General features: G+C 35.8%; 3 protein-coding genes across 3 annotated transcripts; 2 read left to right on the top strand and 1 right to left on the bottom strand.

Moving 5' to 3' along the window:
* The first annotated feature begins 9,337 nt into the window (after positions 1-9,337).
* On the top strand, positions 9,338-14,735 carry LOC128554375 (perlucin-like protein). Its single transcript, XM_053535660.1, has 4 exons — positions 9,338-9,411; positions 13,356-13,453; positions 13,918-14,020; positions 14,471-14,735. The coding sequence occupies exons 1-4, from the start codon at positions 9,375-9,377 to the stop codon at positions 14,686-14,688; spliced, it is 456 nt and encodes a 151-aa protein (XP_053391635.1). The 5' UTR covers positions 9,338-9,374; the 3' UTR covers positions 14,689-14,735.
* Positions 14,736-14,892: 157 nt separating this feature from the next.
* On the bottom strand, positions 14,893-19,436 carry LOC128554374 (uncharacterized). The gene is made up of 2 exons (XM_053535659.1): positions 19,226-19,436; positions 14,893-18,788 (listed from the first exon to the last, which is right to left on the bottom strand). The coding sequence occupies exons 1-2, from the start codon at positions 19,289-19,291 to the stop codon at positions 17,868-17,870; spliced, it is 987 nt and encodes a 328-aa protein (XP_053391634.1). The 5' UTR covers positions 19,292-19,436; the 3' UTR covers positions 14,893-17,867.
* A 1,283-nt stretch (positions 19,437-20,719) lies between these two features.
* Positions 20,720-21,064, top strand: LOC128554372 (uncharacterized). The gene has a single exon (XM_053535657.1). It carries the CDS (start codon positions 20,720-20,722, stop codon positions 21,062-21,064), a length of 345 nt encoding a protein of 114 aa, XP_053391632.1.
* The last annotated feature ends 483 nt before the right edge of the window (positions 21,065-21,547 follow it).

Below are 21,547 nucleotides of genomic sequence, written 5' to 3'. Positions count from 1 at the left end.
TTACCCAGAGGGACTTGAAAATCTTGCAAATTGGGCCGTGATAGATCGGATCTTTTTCAGTGGTGTATCCTTTGTAGTTTATAGGGCATTTAATAGGGCCAAAATCATTTCAGGTTATGTAAAAAAAATCGTACTGTTTTTAAGTTTGTACATCAGCTCCATTGCCTGTCCTATGGTTTTCCCAAATGTCCGAAAATTGCCTCAAGTTATGTTCAGGGTATGTTCCTGACCGCATATACACATCAATAGTTTCTTTATTTCTTACACAAATTATAACAATTCGTCTGCGTGACACTTCTCAATATCCAGAATACTATACTCAGACCGTAGCAAGGAACCATACTTTTATACATTCTTTCATGGCACATATATAAATTTTATATAAAGTCTTCAATGATATACATGCATAGGTCTCTGTTCAGCAGTCAGTTTTAAATGTCTTGTTTTGTATCATTTTCACATAACAGTTCTGTCTGAAATAAACATTATTACTTGGAAATGAAAGTTAATTTTCACAAAAGGCGCGTTTCCGGATTTAGACCGTTGAAAAACTGAGATTTAGTTAGGGAATACACGTATGTAAAGGAAGTATAAGGCGGGTGATGGTAATGATGGCTCCAAGATTTTGAGTGAGAGTAGTGAGTTTTCTAGAAAGATCTGGAGGTATCATTCCCGTGAAAAATTAAGAAAGAAATTTGGTGATGATTTTAAATTTTCATAATATATGGCCGTTTTCGTCATCCAAATTCACAATACAAACATTAGCATTTTACTGTAGCTCGGAGTAAACCAAAAATATCGTAATTGATGACTTATATCTTTATTTTAACATTTCAAAACGATACCCAGTAAGCTTTAGGGGTTTGAGCGTCGCCTGATCCGCTCGCCTATTCTTTCGTTTTCATTGAATCGGGGATCCTCGGTAATGTACGTTATATCACGAATATTAACGGAGGTTCTCGAGGGTTATGTTTGTATCGTCTGCTATTTTATTGAATCGGGGATCCACGGTAATGTACATAATATCACAGATATTAACGTAGGTTCCAGAGGCAATTAATCCTTGAGTTTGTCCATGCAGTCTTTGTGCACACTTGTCATGTTTGTTTTTTTCCTTTTAATATGTCCAATCGTCGTGTCTGAATGAGAGATTGAATGAGAGAAAGAAATACATTGGTCTGTTTTTTTTTTTAAATCCCTTTGCACTTTTCACCGCCGAATTCCTTCGGCCCTCAGAACAGTCTTTCTACTCCTACGATCTACTTTCCAGGGATCTAATTTCCAGATTTTATTTCTACCCCTAATTGTAAGATGGTAAATCTTACATATACTAGGCCTATTAGGCCTACTTCAAATTCAAATCATTTTGAATTATTTAATTCACTTCAGTTGTGGTAAAATATATTTAGATATATTGTTGATATTGTATTTTGTATTTCTTTACACAATGCGTGAGTTATTGTTTGTGCAATTTTGTATTAGGCCTATGTCATGTTTATGTTAGGCTTTTTATATTACGGAATAAGAAAGAGAGTAACGAACCGACGCCGGGAATTGCTATGACATTAGTAAAATAAAGGCTATGAAATTATTATAGTTTGTTTGATAAAAAGATGACTTAATGCCTTGTGGTTACACAATTATATACAAATGGCTGTGATCAAGATGAAAATGTATTTCAGATTATACACCAACGCACAATCCAGACTCGCACAAATAACGATTTTTCGAATTGTTTGTAAATTTCTATGGTAGGATCAATCATTGTAAAATATATCTACTTTAAATATTATCAGATCATTTAAAAATGAAACATGCTTTATCATTTGCGCACGATAAACCAATTCTCGGACGATCAGAAAACACATCGACGATCAATATAGGCTACACATCCGCACAATTACTTCCTACTAGTTTTGAAAAAAGTGACATGTTTATCCCAGGTGAGAACTACACCCTGTGCTTTGTTCATTTTACACAACGTCAGATCTTCTGAATATGATGTACGCATAAAAATTGCTTTTTTACCAGTCCGAATTCAAACAGACGAAATATGAACACTTGAACATCATCTCAACTAACTAGTTTTCCAGTGCGAAAATTTTTGTTTTTGTTTTGGAACACATTTATTTTAAACATTTATCTCTCCGCCGAAGAAAACTTTTATAAAATATGCTTATTAAATAAGATTCATAAATTTTATTAACATGTTTATGTTTAGATTATGCCGGTTGTTTTGTTACTAAGCAAGTGCCCGTTTTATTTACACGACGTTAAAAAAAATGTAGACTGCGTCACTGTGTTTAACCAGTTACGAGAAAGTTACGAGAAAGTTACGAGGACTGCGATATGCGGACTTACGAGGACGTTGATAAGACGGTTTGCGAGAATCATAAATATTCTCGTAAATCGGAACTTACGAGAAATGGACCTCGCAAGTTTCTCGTAAAGTTACGATTTTGATAAGACGGCCCCTATGTGTTTGCGATTCCCACGTCAGATAATTCCATCCCTCTAACAAAGATATCACGCCATTACATTATCAACCATTCTCTTATAGTTTAATCTCTGCAACCACTGACTTTTACATCTATTCTTCCCCCCCCCCCCCCACCCCCAGGATTATAGACGTCAGTTTGGGATAAGGATGAAAAAATGACTTGTCTATAAACAGGGAAGGACTGGCATTTCTGTTTATTGGACTATTATTGGACAGTTTCAACCTGCTAGATATTTAAAATTTGCCATTCCTTCGCCAACCTCCGTATCCTTGTCATAAGTTTTGCATGTTAGAAAGGTCTTGAAACATACTAAGTCAATACTTGAAAATTTCACACGTCGTCGGCATCAAGAGATGACCTCACAGGACAAGTTATGTAACTCTGACCTTTATTTTCTCAAAATTTTGTCCTTTTAACTTTTTAAATTTGGTTCAAGTGTTCCATGTAAGTGGGTTTCTCAGAAACTACTTGGCCAACTGCTGCAAACTATACATAATTCTTTGGTGTAATGGCTTAGCCTCATACGACAAGTTACGTAACTTTAAATCTCACGTTCTACCCGTCGTTATACTGTAATGCTGAAAAACGGCGTTAAACCTCAAACAAACAAACATGAACTTGTGCATTTACAATTTTGGTTTAAGCTTTAAAGCAGAATTCTTAAAATCTTGCGAGATTACATACATGTCTTTTGCATAATGAGATGACCTCCAAAGACAAGTTATATAACTCTAGCATATATTTTACCACTTTTGGACTTAAAAACTTTGTGTTATACTTCATGAGAGCAGGTTTCTCAGTAACTACTTGACTGATTTTGTAACTCGAGCTCATTTTTAACTCGTGTTCACATTCTGACAGAAGTTTGCTTACTTTTAACGTTGGAATTTTAGGAAATGGTTTTGCTTTAGCTTGTGAGCAGGTGTCTCAGGAACTACTTGACTGAAGCGTTTGAACTCATTTCAACTCGGGCTTTCATTTTTGTAAATATTTGCTTGCTTTAACGTGGGATTTTTATGAAAGTTTTGCGTATAAGCAGGTTTCTCATAAACCGTTGCACTGAATGCTTTGTAACTCTTCTTCATAAGTATTTGACATCATGAAATGACCATTCTGAACCCGGTTCTATATCTCTGACTTGTACATTTATATATAGAATAATACCCGTTTTTCAACTTAAAAATGTTAGTATAGCGTTTGTTTTTAACCTAGTATTACGTGGAAGGTTGTAGGATAGTTGAACACAATTTCATTAGACAGCTGTTGCTTTTAAACTCGTGAAATTTAATTTTGATAGATTTAATGCAGGTTGTCCTGAGTAGATTTTGAGTAATAAAGCAAAGAAAAATGATTTGTTAAAGAGAATTCCTATAGCTTTTTTCCTTTCATAGAATTTTTTCAAATTTACATATATGATAGGAAATTTTGTCCTGAAAACAATGAACAAATAAAAACAATGGGTCACTAGACTTGTTTTTGTGAAAAATGGTTTGGAACACACCCACTGTTGCTGAAACTGCCAGCGATTTTTTTTAACATTTTCATAATTTTCTGTTGTTTCTTTTTTATAAATACCAACCGAAATATACATCCAGTTTAGCCAGAGTAGCCAGAGTTCAGCCAGAGTAGCCAGAAACCTGGATCTTCAGTACTTATACGGCTGTATGCCATACCACACTGGACTGTGATTTAGTGCAGTGCGACCTGGCTGTCAAGGTCTTTTGTTTTGCATTTCACTCTGGCTGAACTCTGGCTACTCTGTTAGAAACAGCCAGAGTAACCAGAGCAAATGATATCCTGGTGACGCGGGCTACTGTGGCTACTTAGGCTGACCAGAGTAGCCAGAACATGTTAACAATCTAGAAACTCTGCCTACCCTGGTTGAATTCTGGCTACTCTGGGCAGCCAGAGTAACCAGAGTTCTGGATACTGGATGAACTCTGGCTACTCTTGCTGAACTCTGGCTACTCTGGCCAGCCAGAGTAACTAAACAGAGTTTTGACTACTCTTGCTGAACTCTGACTACTCTGGCCAGCTAGAGTAACCAGAGCTATGACTTCTCTGGCTGAACTCTGGCTGAACTCTGGCTACTCTGGCCAGCCAGAGTAACCACAGTTATGACTTCTCTGGCTGAACTCTGGATACTCTGGCTGAACTCTGGCTACTCTGGCTAGCCAGAGTAACCAGAGTTCTGACTTCTCCGGCTACTCTGGCTAAACTCTGGCTGAACTCTGGCTACTCTGGCTAAACTCTGGCTGAATTCTGGCTACTCTGGCTGTTCTGGCTAATTTCACGCACATAATAAAAATGACACTTATTGAAATTAAAGATGTAAGGTTTTGACTACTGCCTGTTTAATTGAGATTCGTCTTTTTTACGTTCATTTGTACGTATAACTGTCACACTTGGTTTTAGGCATATTATCAGCTACGTGGATCTCATTTGGTCAGTCTGGAAACTACAGACGAAATTGCATTCTTGAAAATGTTCATGAAGTCTATCGAAGGAGAACAAGAAGGTATGACTAGGTATTTTATCATTTGAAAGTTTATCATTTTATTGATAAACTATAAAGGAACAATTTTACAGGTAGGATCTTTGCAAAATCTTTTCAATAAAATTCTAGACAATGGTAACAATTTGCATTATATATCGCCCTTTTTAATGATGCTTATGGATAATGACACGTTGGAAAAGAACGTAAAAATCTAATGAGTCAAAATTGTCGCAAAAATAAGAGCGTGTGGCTTTAACGATTGACTCCAAGTTATAATGATTTTACTAAATGAGACTAATTGTCTTGAAAATTGATTGAGGATAATATATTTTCTAGGCGCGTCTTTCTGGCTTGGACTGACGGAAAATGTGACTGACAGCAGTTGGGTTTGGCAAGCAGAGGATACAAAAGCTACTGTTTTCGACTGGGCCTCCTCAGAACCAAATGAAGGAAGCAGTGAGGGTTGTGTCTGGTTTCAACAAATAAGAGGTTATCAGTGGACAGACGTTACTTGCGGTCGAACAACGAGACCAGTGTGTGAGAAAACGTAACTACATCGATTTTTCTTTTATAACTTGGGTCCTCCGCGAGAGAGCTGCTATGCTTGCTTACTTCGAACTACTTGGTCATTATAACTCTTGGTCCAAAATCACCACATTTGCTGCATAAAGTCATTGATAAATCCACAGTTATACCTGGATTATTGCGGGAAGATCTTATCTCAATGCAAAAAAGTTGTCAAATACATGATTATTGTGTGACGTCAGAAAATGTTTTAAGTCTAATAAAATTAATTCAGATCCACTATTTAAACTGCAAATCAGATATAATGTTATTTGTACCATATTACACATCATATATAAAAACAAGAAAAAACTATTCAGTACTTACCATGAAAATTGACATTGCAATGAAATGACTCATCAGTAAGTTTTTAACCATACATTTACTTCATTAATCCTATTAACTTGTATCATGCAGGTGAACAGGTAAATGCAGGATAGGATTAATATTTGTGTCATTAACTGATCTCTAGTACTATGTCTCGAGTATGTTGAAAGTCAAAAGTTAAAGATAAGGCAGAAGGACAGTTTAGTATGTCAATTCAAAGAGAAACGGCCCAATTAACCTACTCGAAAGATTTCAAAGCTTTAATACGGTCAATATGAAATGAAGCCGGTAAATGTACTTAAACAAAGCGCTTTTTTTCTAAACCAAACAGTGATGCTGGCAGCTTTTTAAAGATTATCATTTCTATTATACAACATTCTGTAGAATTTTATTTTTCTTATGTTTTGATCAATTGTGAATAACATTGCCAGAAAGGAAACTCTGCGATAATACTTTGAACTTAACAGGATTACATACACAGTTAAAATACAGTTTATCTATGAATGTTTTGTCAGAGCAATAACCAACACATTTGTTCAGCATATGAATCATATCATACTACTCGCACTGTGTTAGTTCTCTTGTCATTTCATAATCAACGAAATACTGTACTTAGAAAAATAAGTACTACTTATTTTAAAGTCTTTTTCATGTTATCTCGTATTAGAAGAGGTTCGATGTTGTATTACTCATTCGTTACTTGTTTACTTGTTGTTATTTACTATCTCAAGAAAAGAGCTTTGCCCTTGGTCCATTTCAAAACTGAGCTCCGAATTAAATAACTAAAACGCTAGCCTGAAACTTAGTTTTACAGGCTGTCGCAAATAATACAAGAAGAACTGCATACCTGAATTTCATTTTGAACATCCAAGCCAACTGTAGATATCTGACTTGACATCCTAATAATATACCATTGTCTGTTAAATGAATATTATGTGCTTGAAACTGTAAGAAAACAAAATCTATTTATCGGAAAATTTATATTTTGTACTCAGTCTACTTTATGAGAACCGTGGACTTACGAAGACGCATGCACCAGTTTTAAATTGGACGCTACATACTGTTACAGGCGATCTTTAGCATATACGAGGAGCAATGATATTTTGGTTTAAATTGTCAGTGCTTATCGTTTGTGATCAATTTTAAGTATATTGAAAACATTCATCAGAGATATCTAAAATGAAATTGTATTTTAAATTTAAACAAGAGGGCCATGAAGGCCCTGTATCGCTCACCTGACCTACTGACCTAAAGATCATCAAGATTAACATTCTGACTAAGTTTCATAAAAATACAGTCATAAATGTGACTTCTAGAGTATTAACAAGCTTTTCGTTCGATTTAACCTAGTGACCCAGATTTTAACGAGACTTATAAATCGTCGGAATGAACATTCTGACAAAGTTTCATTAAGATATGATCATAAATGTGGCCTCTACAGTGTAAACTAACTTTTGCCTTTGATTTGACCCGGTGATCTAGTTTTTTGTTCTACATGACTTAGATTCAAACTGAACCTTATGAGCATCAAGATTAACATTCTGACCAAGTTTCGTGAAGATACAGTCATAAATGTGGTCTCTACAGTGTTTACAAGCTTTTTCTTTGATTTGACCTGATGACCTAGTTTTTTAATCCAGATAATTAAGTATCTAACTCATCCAAGATTTTATTGAGAGTAATATTCTGACCAAGTTTCATTAAGATTGGGCCAAAATTGTGACCGCTAGAATGTTAGCAAGCTTTTCCTTTGATTTGACCTGGCGGCCTAGTTTTTTTACCCCAGATGACCCAATATTAATCTCGTATAAGATTTTACAGAGGGTAACATTCTGACCAAATTTCATTAAGATATGGCTATAAATGTGACCTCTAGACTGTTAACTAGCTTTTCCTTTGATTTGACCTGGTGACCTAGCTTTTGACCCTACCTAACCCAATATCAAACCCGTCTAAGATTTTATTGAGTGTAACATTTTGACCAAGTTTCATTAAGATTGGGCCAAAACTGTGACCTCTAGAGTGTTAACAACTTTTCCTTTGGTTTGATCTGGTGACCTAGTTTTTAACCCCAGATGACCAAATATCAAACTCATCCAAGATTTTATTGAGGATAACATTCTGTGCAAGTTTCATTAAGATTGTGTCAAAATTGTGACCTCTAGAGCGTTAACAAGCTTTTCCTTTGATCTGACCTGGTGACCTAGTTTTTGACCCCAGATGACCCAATATCAAACTCCTCCAAGATTTTATTAAAAGTAACATTCTGACCAAGTTTCATTAAGATTGGGCCAAAACTGTGACCTCTGGAGTGTTAACAGTCAAATTGTTGACGACGACGACGGACGGACACAGGGCGATCACAAAAGCTGACCTTTGAGCACTTCGTGCTCAGGTGAGCTAAAAATGACCATTATTTATACTTTTTAAACTATTATTCCTATAAATATTACTGAAAACGATAACGGTTTTGAACTGGTGGCTATCAATGCTTTCACGTTTTTGAGCCGGTGGCAATCAATGCTTTCACGTTTTTGAACTGATGGCAACCAAAGCTTTCACGTTTTTAAATGGGTGGCAGTCAATGCTTTTACGTTTTTGAACCGTTGGCAATCAATGCTTTCACGTTTCTGAACGGGTGGCAATCAATGCTTTCACGTTTCTAAACGGGTGGCAATCAATGCTTTCACGTTTTTGAACCGGTCGCAATCAATGCTTTCACGTGGTCGCAATCAATGCTTTCACGTAGTGGCAATCAATGCTTTGACTTTTTTGAACCGGCGGCAATCAATGCTTGAAATGTATATATTCATGCGCGAGGTAAACAAATAGCTCTACGTTGAAGATTTGTATTTAGTCATCTTTTGCTAAAAGACAACAAAAGTGTACAAGATATATAATAAAAGGGTCATTATAATAGTAGTTTGATCTGTGATGTTGTGATGTTGTATTCGGATCTCGTGGATTTTGTCAAGCCGAATCACACTCGGCACTTCTGCGTCTCATGTGATCAGGCCTGAGAAAATCCACTCGAGTCTAATACAACATCCTTGATTAAGCTACTGTTATAATAACCCTATTGCCTATTGTATTTAACAAACGTTAAATATAAGGCAGTGAATCTTAAGCAAAGTTTTACAAACGCTTAAAAAGTAATAGAACCAATGAATTCTCAGATATTTCCAAAACATATGTCTGTTAATCATTAAGTTTCAAAGTTATCTTTTAAAAGGAATATAGCATTAGTTTCCTGATACCTACAAATTTTCTCTTTTTTTATTGTCATACGTTCTGGAGGCCAGTGCCTTTAAGTATGAAATGCACTGTGGTTGAACATGTTAAACTCAGGTTATCATTACAATATACTAGTACATACATTATGTTCTATTTTTGTAAAACTGCTCAAAGGTTATCTCACTTTTAAACATTGTGTAGCTTGTTGCGTGCCTTCAGAAGGACTTGTCGATAAATAGCTAACTAGACAAATGATTGTTTACGTATTTCTACTTGTGTGCGGAACTGGTAAGAAAAAAATTAAATGAGTCGCGCCATGAGAAAACCAACATAGTGGCTCTGCGACCAGCATCCGCGCAGTCTGGTCAGGATCCATGCTGTTCGCTAACAGTTTCTTTAATTTCAATAGGCTTTGAAAGCGAACAGCATGGATCCTGACCAGACTGCGCGGATGCGCAGGCTGGTCTGGATCCATGCTGGTCGCAGAGCCACTATGTTGGTTTTCCCATGGCACGGCTCAAATGTTTTTATTATTTCATGTTTTCAAGTAAACGTTACTGATTGCGTTTTTTCAGTTTTCACGTTAAATTTTGAACTGTACGAGGGGCGATTCATATTTTATGTTTTTGAGCTCGCTACATTCCTGTGCTGCAGGTAAATCATGATATCTTTACACAGCTAATTCACCACCGACATATTGATACCGAACTGTGTGTTCATATACAGATCCGTACATATCGATTTGTCTCATAACTTTTCGCATACCCTTAAGTCGGGTAAAATAAAGATCACGCTGAAATGCATATATTGTAAATTGCAAAAGAAACATGATTTAGCTTAGCAAGTGTATAAGTTGAAGTAGATAAAATGAGTTAAAATGAAATATAATTTAAAAATGAGCAATATCTAACAAAGCTTATTGATCCTGAATTCTAACGTTGGGACTTCTAGCAACTCATCTTAGAATCGCTAGCGCGTTTCACGGATTTGCAAGAAGTCCATACATAGTTAATACCTGTCTAAACGTACAAAAAGCAATCAAATGTTAAAGGATGCGCATTATATAAATATGTATTATAGAAGTAATAGTTTGACTCTGTTGAGGTAAAATTCCATTACGTAGTATAGCAATGGTTATTGAATAGTGTATTCCATAATTCAAAGTCAATGTAAGAAATGTTTTCAAAATGTCTTCATAAATAAAACTGATCAGAGTTTTACCATTTAATTCATTGAATACATTTTAAGGCCTATGCTATTTTGACCATGCAAAATTCCTGTGTAAAACTAAGATTGTCGTAACAACGCGAGAAATGCACGGAGGTCTAAGAGAAACTAATACTAATAAAAAAATGTATCTCCGAGTAAATTATAAAGTATCAATGACACTCAAAAGCGTGTTCCAGTGCACAAGAGGAAAATGCACAGGATTTTCGGGGTAAGTATTTGGTACCGTAAGTCTCTTATATCTATACAATATATATATTCATCAATCAAGGATACGTCAGTGTAAATGAGCTGAGCGTAAGTTTTCTAAGAAAACGTAGTTAAAGTGGGTTACACAAATCACACGTGCACCGATATTTTACAAAAATATGTCCGCCATGTTTTCTTCAGTGACCGAAGTAAAAGGAGTATTTTACCTTAGAATTCATTATTGTATAGTGCGATTCACTTTCTAATCTAAATAAAACATCACTTTTTATAACATCCCACTGTCCGATCTTTCTGATCACGTAACGATCACTCACAATTACAAAATAAAACCAATGTGTCATCAAAATTATCATTTTACATGGCTTCTTGGACATGACGGCCTACTAACATAAAATTTGTAAACATACGCCAACCAAAAAAATGATGAAAGATCAGGACTTTTTCAAAGATATGTTTTATTTCCAGTAATTTTCTGATATTCTAACGAAATAGCAATCGAATTCTATGCACAGAAATGACGAAGAAGTTATGCAATATAGCTCTTAGTTTAAATTTTGGATCTATCTTTTTCCAGCCCAACAACAGACATGTATGTGTCACAAATACGGCTTGTCCTCGAAATCGGTGTCAAAGGTTACTAGAACATAAATAAAATAAATAAACAATCGCTTACTATGTTCCTGTAAGTCCCATAAGATGAAACGGCTCGTATATATACGTTCATATATATTCTGTATCGGAAACATCGACAATCACAGTTCGATCTTTTACACGAACATGTAGAAAATTACTTTTGTTCCTTTATTTACATTTCAAGCATGACGTTTCATATATACGTTCAAAAACGTAAATTGCGTGCTTTCTGACCCTCGTGCTGTGTAAACTTTTGTAATTAAAAGTATGCTGTACATGTATTCGACAAACCATTTGTAATTTCTGGCGGTAAATATCATTGAGTATCATTTTATGGTATCGAAATTTAATTGAATATATAAGTTTAATACTTGCAAAGAAAAACGTAGACATAACTGTTCACTTCACAGGAATGAAAATCAGCGTGAGAATTTCATAATGATAGATATTTCAAACATTACTTCTATAGATGCCTCCGTGACCGGATGGCCAAGGTCGCTGACTTCGAATTTCTTGCCACCGACGTGGGGTCGAAACCTCACTTTAGGTGTAAACTTCTTCATGTAAGGAAGCCACCAGCTGACTTTTCGAAGGTCTCTGCCTCTATGTAGGTACTCAACTGAGCCCGAAAAAATGTTTGGAGGGGCCCCTGGAGGTTTTCCCCGCCAAAAAAACCTGGAAAAAGTTAAATGTGTGGTTTTGATGTTACTCTAAACCCAACAAAATAAAATAGATAAACATTTTTCCCGTTGTTGTTTGTTTGTTTGCTTGTTTTTATTTATATATAAATGGTATTTGTTTGTATCAGTGTAACGTCAAAATATAATATTACAATTATACATAAACAGTGAACGCCACATGCATAATATTTTCACTAGGGGTTAATGCTTTCATGTTACATGTAAAACAAACATATCCCTACTGTATAAAGGTAAAGGTCTTTTTTATTATAGTATCACCCTTATTGAAAGGGACAGCCAAATTGGCTTATGAGACACCTTTATTGTGCTAGCCAACTACCTCCCAACTCCTACCACTATACCAGGCGCCATGCGGATAGAAGTCTGTAACCATTCATTTAACTAACACCAGTGCAAAATCATCCATGCTAAATACTACGTAGGATGTGTTTGCTTTCTCACTCTCTAACACTTCCGAAACGATCTATTTGATTTTTATCATAGAGTTCTAGCTTTTTCACCTGTTATTAAAGCAAAAACTTAAACTTTGAAGTTTAGTAGGTTGTAGCATTGCATTCTGTAGGTCCAGCTTATTTTTATTACCGTGATATTCCTTCTGTAGTCAGTCATTATCCACAAAAATGTATTTGCTTTTTAACCAAAGTGGAAAATATCAAGTACTTGAAAATGCAATACACTCCCTGTAAATGCGCACTACGTAAGCGCTCAGGCCCTTCTCGCACACCATACTTATAGTTGGGACTTCTTTAATGTGTAAAGGCATGTGCACAAAACTGACAAATTTTACCGACACCTGGTTAATTGTAATGTGTTTTTTAGAAAAGTAATAAATGGAAATAGAAAAATAGCTCTCAGCTCATTTACACGGATAGTTCAGCTTTACTATGTATGTTATACTTTTTCGCATTTATGCTTGATGATATAGAATACTTACCCCGAAAATTGTGACCCTAACATACTGATAACTTTTCCCACTTTAGTCTTTTGACTAAAGTAAGAGTTCAGCACTGCATGGTTTTAATGTATTGTTACATTGAAATAAAATTTGTTTTACAATAACATCGAAATTCCTCAGAAATAATATCATGTACCCCACCCACCTAATTCATAATTTCAAAATAACATAGGCCTTAAGAGTGTAGTGTTTTATATCTATTGATATAACTAAAATAAGCTATCTTCTCCAATTATTCAGATGCAGTTTGTTTAGTTACATTAAAAACTATGCCTGTGTCTTACATAATGTCTTCTACTGCAGAGGTTTAAAATGTTTGTTTTTGTAGGTAAATGTTGACTATCTACAAGAACCTTTTAATCTTTCACAATGTAATTGTTTCAAGCAGGTCGTTCTTTCGCATTATGCTTACTTGATATGGTCTTCTCATATACATTTGTATCATATATAGGTATTGGTTCATATAATATCTTCTCTTCTGAATTGTTCTGCTTTACTTTTCAAAGGTCTAACCCTGGCAACGGATTGTCCAGATGGCTGGTTGGCATTTAAAGGTTCCTGCTATCTTTTTGGAACAAACAATGTGCACTTTACCGAAGCTGAGGTAGCCACTGCGCATACGTTGTGATAATGCTAGAAATGAGTCCAGTTTTTTTTTTCTATCTTTCAGCTTTATGACGTTAAGTCTGATATAGATGGAAGATGGATAAAAATGAGAAATAATGTGATCGTTCATACACAATGTATTATTTTATTATTATCCAAAATACATATATTTTATATAATACAAAATAATCAATCCGTTTTATCACATGCTTTATCCAAGAGAAATATTAGACTTCTCTAAGTGAATAATATGATATTTGCTGTAATTAAACGATTAAAGAGATTAAATAGAAATACGTGCATGTTCCATTTTTTTCATTCTTGAACGAAGATTTATATTTTCGATAATGTGAAAATATAATATATGGTATTGGCTCTGTGAAAAAACTTAATATTGTACTATGTTACGCTGAACACCCTTAGTGTCCTTTTTATATTAAATGATACCAAAACTTATTTCAGAATTACTGCCGAGATCAACATGAATTTCAAAGTAGATTGGTGCATGTAGAAACATCTGAGGAAAATATGTTTCTAAAAGGTTACATGGGCGATCATCTAAAGGGTACGATGTTTACTTCGTTAACAAACACACAACATTTCAATCATAGTAAACTTATACACAAGCTTATTAATCAAGAACTGAGAAATATCTACAATGAGCCATTGTTTCGCACGCCAACAATTCGGGTTCGGGTGAAAATTTTCAGCATGTCTATATCCACCAAATTTGGCATAAAATGTACATATAACACTGAAAATTGATAAAATGGGTGAAAATAAAAGTTAGATATTGGTAAAAATGTATGAAAAATGTAAATTTTCTGCATTATTTCAAAATCGTCGCAACGGTTTTACTACTTTCTGCACAATAATTTTGGTTATTGATCATCTTTCAAAAAGCAATACGTTTGTAACAGTAGTCACGTTTTTTGAGAGAAAATATTTTTGACCTAAAAGTGTAGGTAAGTCACTTCATAGTATTGTGCTAATTTTGAAATTATCCCATTTCTAGTACGAGATTATTGGCTTGGTATGACGGATGAACTTACGGAAGGAAGATGGAAATGGTACGGTGGAGAAACCGTAGGTCCATACTTTGACTGGAATCCAGGAGAGCCACAGGATGCACACAGTGGTGAAGACTGTGCAATATTCCATCATAAATTCCATTTCAGATGGGCAGATACGTCTTGTACTTCGTCTAGGTCTGCATTATGCGAACTAAGGTAAAAATTACCTTATCGTATTTTTCTCTCCAAATGCACTTTTAACATGTCAGTAAGATGCGAAACATGTGCCAATTTAATATTTTCCAAAATACTTAATCTGTTCACAAAAAAATGAAAACTAACACAAAGACTGAAATGTCCGAACAAATGTTTGCTTTTTTTTCAGGGTACAAACAGAAGTTATAGGATGAGGCGGCTGATCGTCTTGAAAATCTATACATATTAGCTGTTTAAGATAAACAGTTAATATCCATTTATATTTATTTATTTATTATACCACATTTATATAGCACTCTTTTCATGCACATGTACACGTTCAAAAGTGCTTTGCAGAATAAGTTGTAAAAATACAAACAAATACGCATACAAAAATAATGCATTCCACATTAATATTAACAAAAATCGTGAATGTAAACCGTATAGATTAAACAAGATAAACATACATACATATTTAAAAGTATTTAAGTGACCCTAGGATAAAATACTGTTCTACGTTGTTTTATGAAGAAGAAGAAAAGAAAACATCAATGTATCGGTCAGTTAACAAAATATTGTACAAAGAAGTGGGTTTTTAGCAGGCTTTTGAAAGCAGCTTAATAGTTTAGTGTCGATTTATTTATTTACTAATTCATTCATTGTTCAGCATTTAGAAAAATAAAATAAAATATTTTACATTTATTAAATTGACTTGTAGTGGCGACATAATAAGTTGCTACGCTTGGGTATGGCATAACCTTACTCCGTTACACTTTTGCCTTTTGATATTGGCAATATTAAAAAAACAACATTTATCGGATTTTCAAGTCAGATAACTAGAATTTCATTTAGAAATCTAAAACATATTTAGCTTCTGTCTTTTGTATTGTTTATAAAACATCAGGTACAAAGGTTTTAAATCTGGGTTTTGAGACAAGTCTACAGCTTTGTCCTAATCAAAGTCAATATTAAAGTCAATATTAAAGTCAATATTAAAAGGACTAACCTACATATTTTAGGCGAAAAATAACTTTGCAAAAAACCCAATAAGTGAGTATCTGAAAGTGACTAGTGATACAAACCTATTGACATAAGCTTTTTACAAGATATTCTTATCAATAACCAAAACTATTGTGCATAATAAACCGTTGCAACTATTTTAATAATGCAGAAAATTTATATACATTTTTACCATTATCTACCTTTTAAATTCACCCACTTCATCATTTTTCAGTGTCAATTATACATTCTATGCCAAACTTGTTGGAAAAGAAGGTGTTGAAAATTTTGACCTAAACTGTGGGAAGAGCAGAGGGTCGAGTCCTAAGACTGCTCACATTACACTGCTTTAAAACCTCGGACCCGGGTCTGCTAAATCTTTGTATAACTTTCAACAAGTGTACAAACCACAAAGGATTGCTTTCCTGCTTTAACCTCTTAATTTCTGTCATATCTTTATAGCTTCTTCTTTAGTGATGACATTAATAACGCGGAAAATAACACTTAACTGATGTGTGAAATTCGACTAAAGGTTCAGAAGCACAATTATTATAAATAGGAATAAGTTAATTGTAACAACAAGGTTTATCTATGGCTTGGCGTAGTGACCTAGTGTTTGTCCTTGATAACAAAGTATCAAACAAGAATATATTTAGGCAACTTATGCAAGTTGTATTACGTTTGGGCAAATTTTTTACATCTACGGACTTAACAGTAAAATTGTGGACGACACACGACGGACAACAATAGGAGACTGACTAAGAGCAATCACAACGTTGTGCTCAGGTGAGCTTAACTTGATGAAATTTCACACACTTTTTGACATGATTGCTAGTAACATATATGATATGAGGTACAGCTATGTTTCTACTTTTGTACGTCAGGTTTTATAACGTTTTCTTCTAAAATGGAAGTTAAATATAACAACACCTCACTAACCGCGTATGCAAGCAAACTTTAACAAGTGGTACCATACTTTGAAAGGCTAGCAAATATCTTTAAAACGGTTTGAGAGGTTGCAACTGTTGAAGAAGCACCTTGTAATTTATACATTTAACAATCTGAAAGATATAAAGACAAAGTATGGTGGAACAGTGTACCAATTTAGGTAGTACATTTCATATATTAGCCCATTACTGCCAACAAAATAACCACTTATTCATGAACTTACATTTTTCTAAAAATGTAAAAAATCTAGTTATTATTTAGAAAAGTTTCGAGTTATCCAGATGATTATCTAACAAGGTCGAAAACACCAATTAGTGTCCACTGATGTCATCATTTACTCGCGAAAATAAGTAGAATACAGAATAAGATTTTCAAATAGGTTAAATTACATTTTTTATGAAAATTGCAGAACGAGACGATCAAGTATGTCTGACACGTGTTAAAGTGCGGGTCGAAGTACATATCTGATTAAACTATTTCTTGTTACCCACAAAACGTAATGTACCAAGTGGAAAAATAACAAACGCAGTTAATGGAGAATGATAGGGAGGAGGCAGCAGTGGGCGTTAACAGGCAGATCGCGTTTTGCCTTGCTACGATACCTATATGGATATCACGAAGCGAAACTGGATTAGTGAATTTAAAGCTTTGTTCGTCATGAGTAAGTGGATATGTGGCTAGCAGAAATATGTCGTCATAAGTAGGAAAAAGAACTAGTAAAAACAAGATAAAGACATAATCAGATTTTTCATTTTGATTGCATCAAAATGACAACTTCAAATTACTGTATATTTAATCCATCAACTTCCTTAAAATCCACTTTACAGAACAACTGAAGTACACCTGAAATGGGAAATGTGGTGAACACCACCCATTGTAACAATTTCTCAGAGTTCGGGTAATGATGTTATGTCACCGAAAAAACGTCATGTATTAATGATGGTAATTGAAAAGCAAATTTAAAATATGTAATTTAAATACAATTTTCGGCAAAAACATCAATGAAAGATACTCAAAGTATTATTTCATATTTTGAAAAAATACCATGTGTTAATCATACGTTTATTTACTTATAATTTCAAAAATAATGATTGATTGGTTAGTATATATTATCTAAATATTTATTTCATTTCATTTCCTTATTTGAAAATGCGATAAATTGTCATTGAAAATCGGGATTTTAATATATTTACAAACAAAATATCGTGACAAAAAGATCGATAAGTCTTTATCAATCATTAGATATAAATGACACAGTTAGCAAAGTTTGAATTGTTTTCCAGTATTATGTTGTAACTGTTGTAATCCTTTTGACAATGGAATTGTAAGATATGTTCTTCTTGTCGATGGAAAATCATCCAAGTCTGGAGTCCCCATTACCATGCTAAGGACATGTACTTCTTTCCTGTTTGGATCCTCAACACACACGATTGAGCCACTGTCGCCTTTTTCTGCAAAACGTCCTTGGATTGTTCCATCGGAACACACTTGGTCTTCTACTTGAATTAATGTAGACGAGAGTCCACTATCAACAAATGGCATTGTAATTTCACCTTTGCCAGGGTTTGATTTTGCTCCATAAATATATACAGACTGTCCACTGCTACATATCGCATCCTCTTCATCCTCAAGGTATTCGTATAACTTTCCTTTCAAAAGAGCTTGACGTGTGTCCTTGAACATTGTTCCTTCTTCACTTATAGGTTCGTTCATTAATGCAGCGGAAATATCAAGACCATTTGGTTGATATTTGTTTGTGCTTTCTAGCATATGACCGATAATTTTACTGTTTCCTTTACAGACATAATACACATCTCTGCAATGTTCAGAAACGTGTTTAGAAAGAAGACCGCATTGTTCTTCTCCATCATTCATATTTACAAAACAGCCGAGCGTGCCGCCTTTGACAGTCCCGGGTTCGCGTGATCTAAGCGGGTATGGTGTATTTGATCTAACTTCTATTTCGGCTCCAACGTGCATAAAATCCATGACATTTTCAGCACATGGAGCTATTTCGAAACGGTAAATACCATATCTTTTCAGCACAGAACAAATTCGCTTCCTCCTCATTTCCTCATCTGCTACACTTTTGGGTTTAACAGCATATATGTAAAATGTTCGGTAACGATAACCCATTCTTTTTATTGTGGGACTGACTTTGAATACTTCATTACGCATCTGAAAATATATCATTCCAATCAATAACTTTAAACCTTAGTTAAGAATAATCTATTACCGATAAATCGGACACTTTCTTTCTGCTTTCAAATATATAAAAGACCTTAAACGAAGCTCGATATTGTGCTAAAATGAAATACTACCATGCAAATGTAGGAACATCCAATTGCCAGTGTCTATGTCCGACAATAAATGAAATCCTGAACTGGAGAAGCAGTCTTTCTTGGTTTACTGTGTCCAATATATAAGGACTAGCTGATGAAATGCAGAACATGACATCTGACATTGTCATATTTACTCCAGGTATTTAAATATATAAATTACAATTGTTCGAACAGGAATGAAATGAAATGCAGTGTCTAAAAGTATTCTCCTCTTTATTTTGCAATACAAATGCGCAAGACTTAAAACTATATTTGAACTTTTGATTTATTTACCTGTTTGCTAACTTTGTAACTACACGTAGGAACATCAGGCCTTTCTGTTTCGGGAACATTACTCATTCTGTATAAAGCAAGAATTGCTTCTAAAAGACGCTCTGGATTTTCCTCCTCCTGTATTTGACCTCTTCTAGAAGACAGGCATTCTACGACTCAGTCTGGTCCAAGGGCTCTGTTTTTCTTCTTTTGCCTACAGAAAAACAATAACAAAGATTCAGTACGAATAGTTACGTTCCATCATAATAAATGTATGTTACTTTTTGATCCTGACTAATGAAATTACTTTGAATGGAATATCTTTACTGTAATAAGCTTAGCTTTTAGAATTATATGGAATTAGTTGAAATGTGAGCTTGAAGTGTAACTAGAACGAAATATTGTATTCGATTGTTGAGAGGGGATTTTAGTAAGTATCTCTAGGGGTTCGGTTAAAAGCAATGCCTTTGATAGAGTTGACTTTCGCCCAAATAAGGCACTTACAACTGGTCTTGACGATGAGGTTAGTCCACCTGCGGTAGGGGAGTTTGACTTCCTTCCAAGTGTACCGAAGTCAACTGATCAAACAGACCCATGGCAACCTTTGAACACTTTGGTAAAGCCACATGTCAGCGAAGAAGCTTCACCAGCAGCCAAACCAAAGGTGTTCTCATCATTCGCCGGCGTGCCTGAGCCCGAAATAAGTGTCGGCCACTTTCCTACCCTGTCTAACCCTGCCATGAGTGGAAGCGGTGGTGCTGGACTTTCCACTGTGGCAAGCCCTTTCACTGTGAGACGGCACAGTGTGGATGCTTCCACGGTGGACGGTTCAACACCTACAGTATTTAGCACGGCTACTAGTGGTGTGACTTCCACAGGGGCTCATCGTACATATAAGGTACACACACCTGTACGAGACACTACACCGAAGAAGTTTAGTTTCAAGTCTGGAAAATCAAGTTTTTCGGACAGTGATAGCAGCTCTGATGATGAAGTTAGTACACGGCCAGGCCGTAGTTCTAGCTCGAATACACGTACTGATGAGGGTCTTCTAGCGCGACGGAAGCGTGCTAGGGATGTTATCAACACGTTGCCAAGAAATCTTTGTTATGATGGTAAGGGTAACTGGGCTGCATTTAAGCAAAAATTTGTTCGTTACGCAGAAGCTTGCGAATGGACAAAAAAGGAGCGCTTAAATTGTCTGTGTTGGAGTCTCACAGGTGCGGCTGCTGATTTCTATGCAGTCCTTACTGATCGTAGAGAGCATCTGTCTTACCACAGGTTGATGCGCAAGCTGGAAAGTAGATTTGGTGCGAAAGAGCTTCTGGCTACAGCACAGGTGCGGTTTCAGCAAGCGTCACAGTCCCAGGGGGAGTCCCTGGAGGACTGGTCAGATAGGATTTTAACCTTGGCAACAAAGGCGTTCCGTGATTTCCGGAACATTACTCAAATCAGCAAGCAGTAACTCGTTTCTGTCAGGGTTTGAGTGATAGGGAAGCTGGCCACCATATATGTATGTCGGAGCCTGTGACCATGGAACAGGCAATAAATGGCGTCCGCCGTTATCAACAGGTTCACCAGGCCATGTTTGGCAAGGTGAAACGCGATAAGCGCAAGGTTGAAACTGACGAGGACCGCCATGCAGTGTATGCGGTGGAAGACGTATCAGCTTCGCACAATAGACGAAAGTCACCTGTTAGACGCCGACCAATGTCTGGAGCATGTTATGGTTGTGGCGAAAAGGGGCATTTCATTAGAGATTGTCCAAAGGGAGCAGACAATGGTGCGGTCAACCAGCCGTTAAACAAGAAAGGGTCGAGTTCGAAGGCCGACACTCGATCCGGAAAGGACCAGGCCTAAATGAGGCAATTGAAACGGACCAGTGTGTTTGGTTGTCACATTGCCAGGCAGTGCACCCTCCCACTATGGATCCGTCAGTGGCAGATGACACCATGGTGAACAGTCTGCCGGATGGTGATGCATTGGTGCAAAATGCATCTGAGAGAGCAGTGTTTGGTGAGCCTAGTCTACTGGATAGTCCAGTGGCAGGTATCACTGAAGCAGTGTTGGAACTATTACGCTTAGTGAATTCACAGGGTATAACCGGTAGCAGCGCTGAAGCGGTTGTGCAGGAGACAATTGACAATGGTCAGCCTGAAGTTATGTTGACTAAGGATTCTGGCTTGAAGGGTGCTGAACAGGGTGAGGGACAGAAGGAGACTGGCAGTGGTGAACTTGGGGAGTTCAAGGTTTGCCAGTTCGTCAGCCTCGCAGTTTAGCATGAATGTTCAAGTTGGGGATCAAGCGGTTACAGTGGTTGTAGATACCGCAGCGCAGGTGATC

Source organism: Mercenaria mercenaria, unplaced genomic scaffold (genome assembly GCF_021730395.1).
Source record: "Mercenaria mercenaria strain notata unplaced genomic scaffold, MADL_Memer_1 contig_4983, whole genome shotgun sequence".
Classification (NCBI taxonomy): Eukaryota; Metazoa; Mollusca; class Bivalvia; order Venerida; family Veneridae; genus Mercenaria; species Mercenaria mercenaria.
This window is presented reverse-complemented; position numbering and strand designations above follow the sequence as displayed.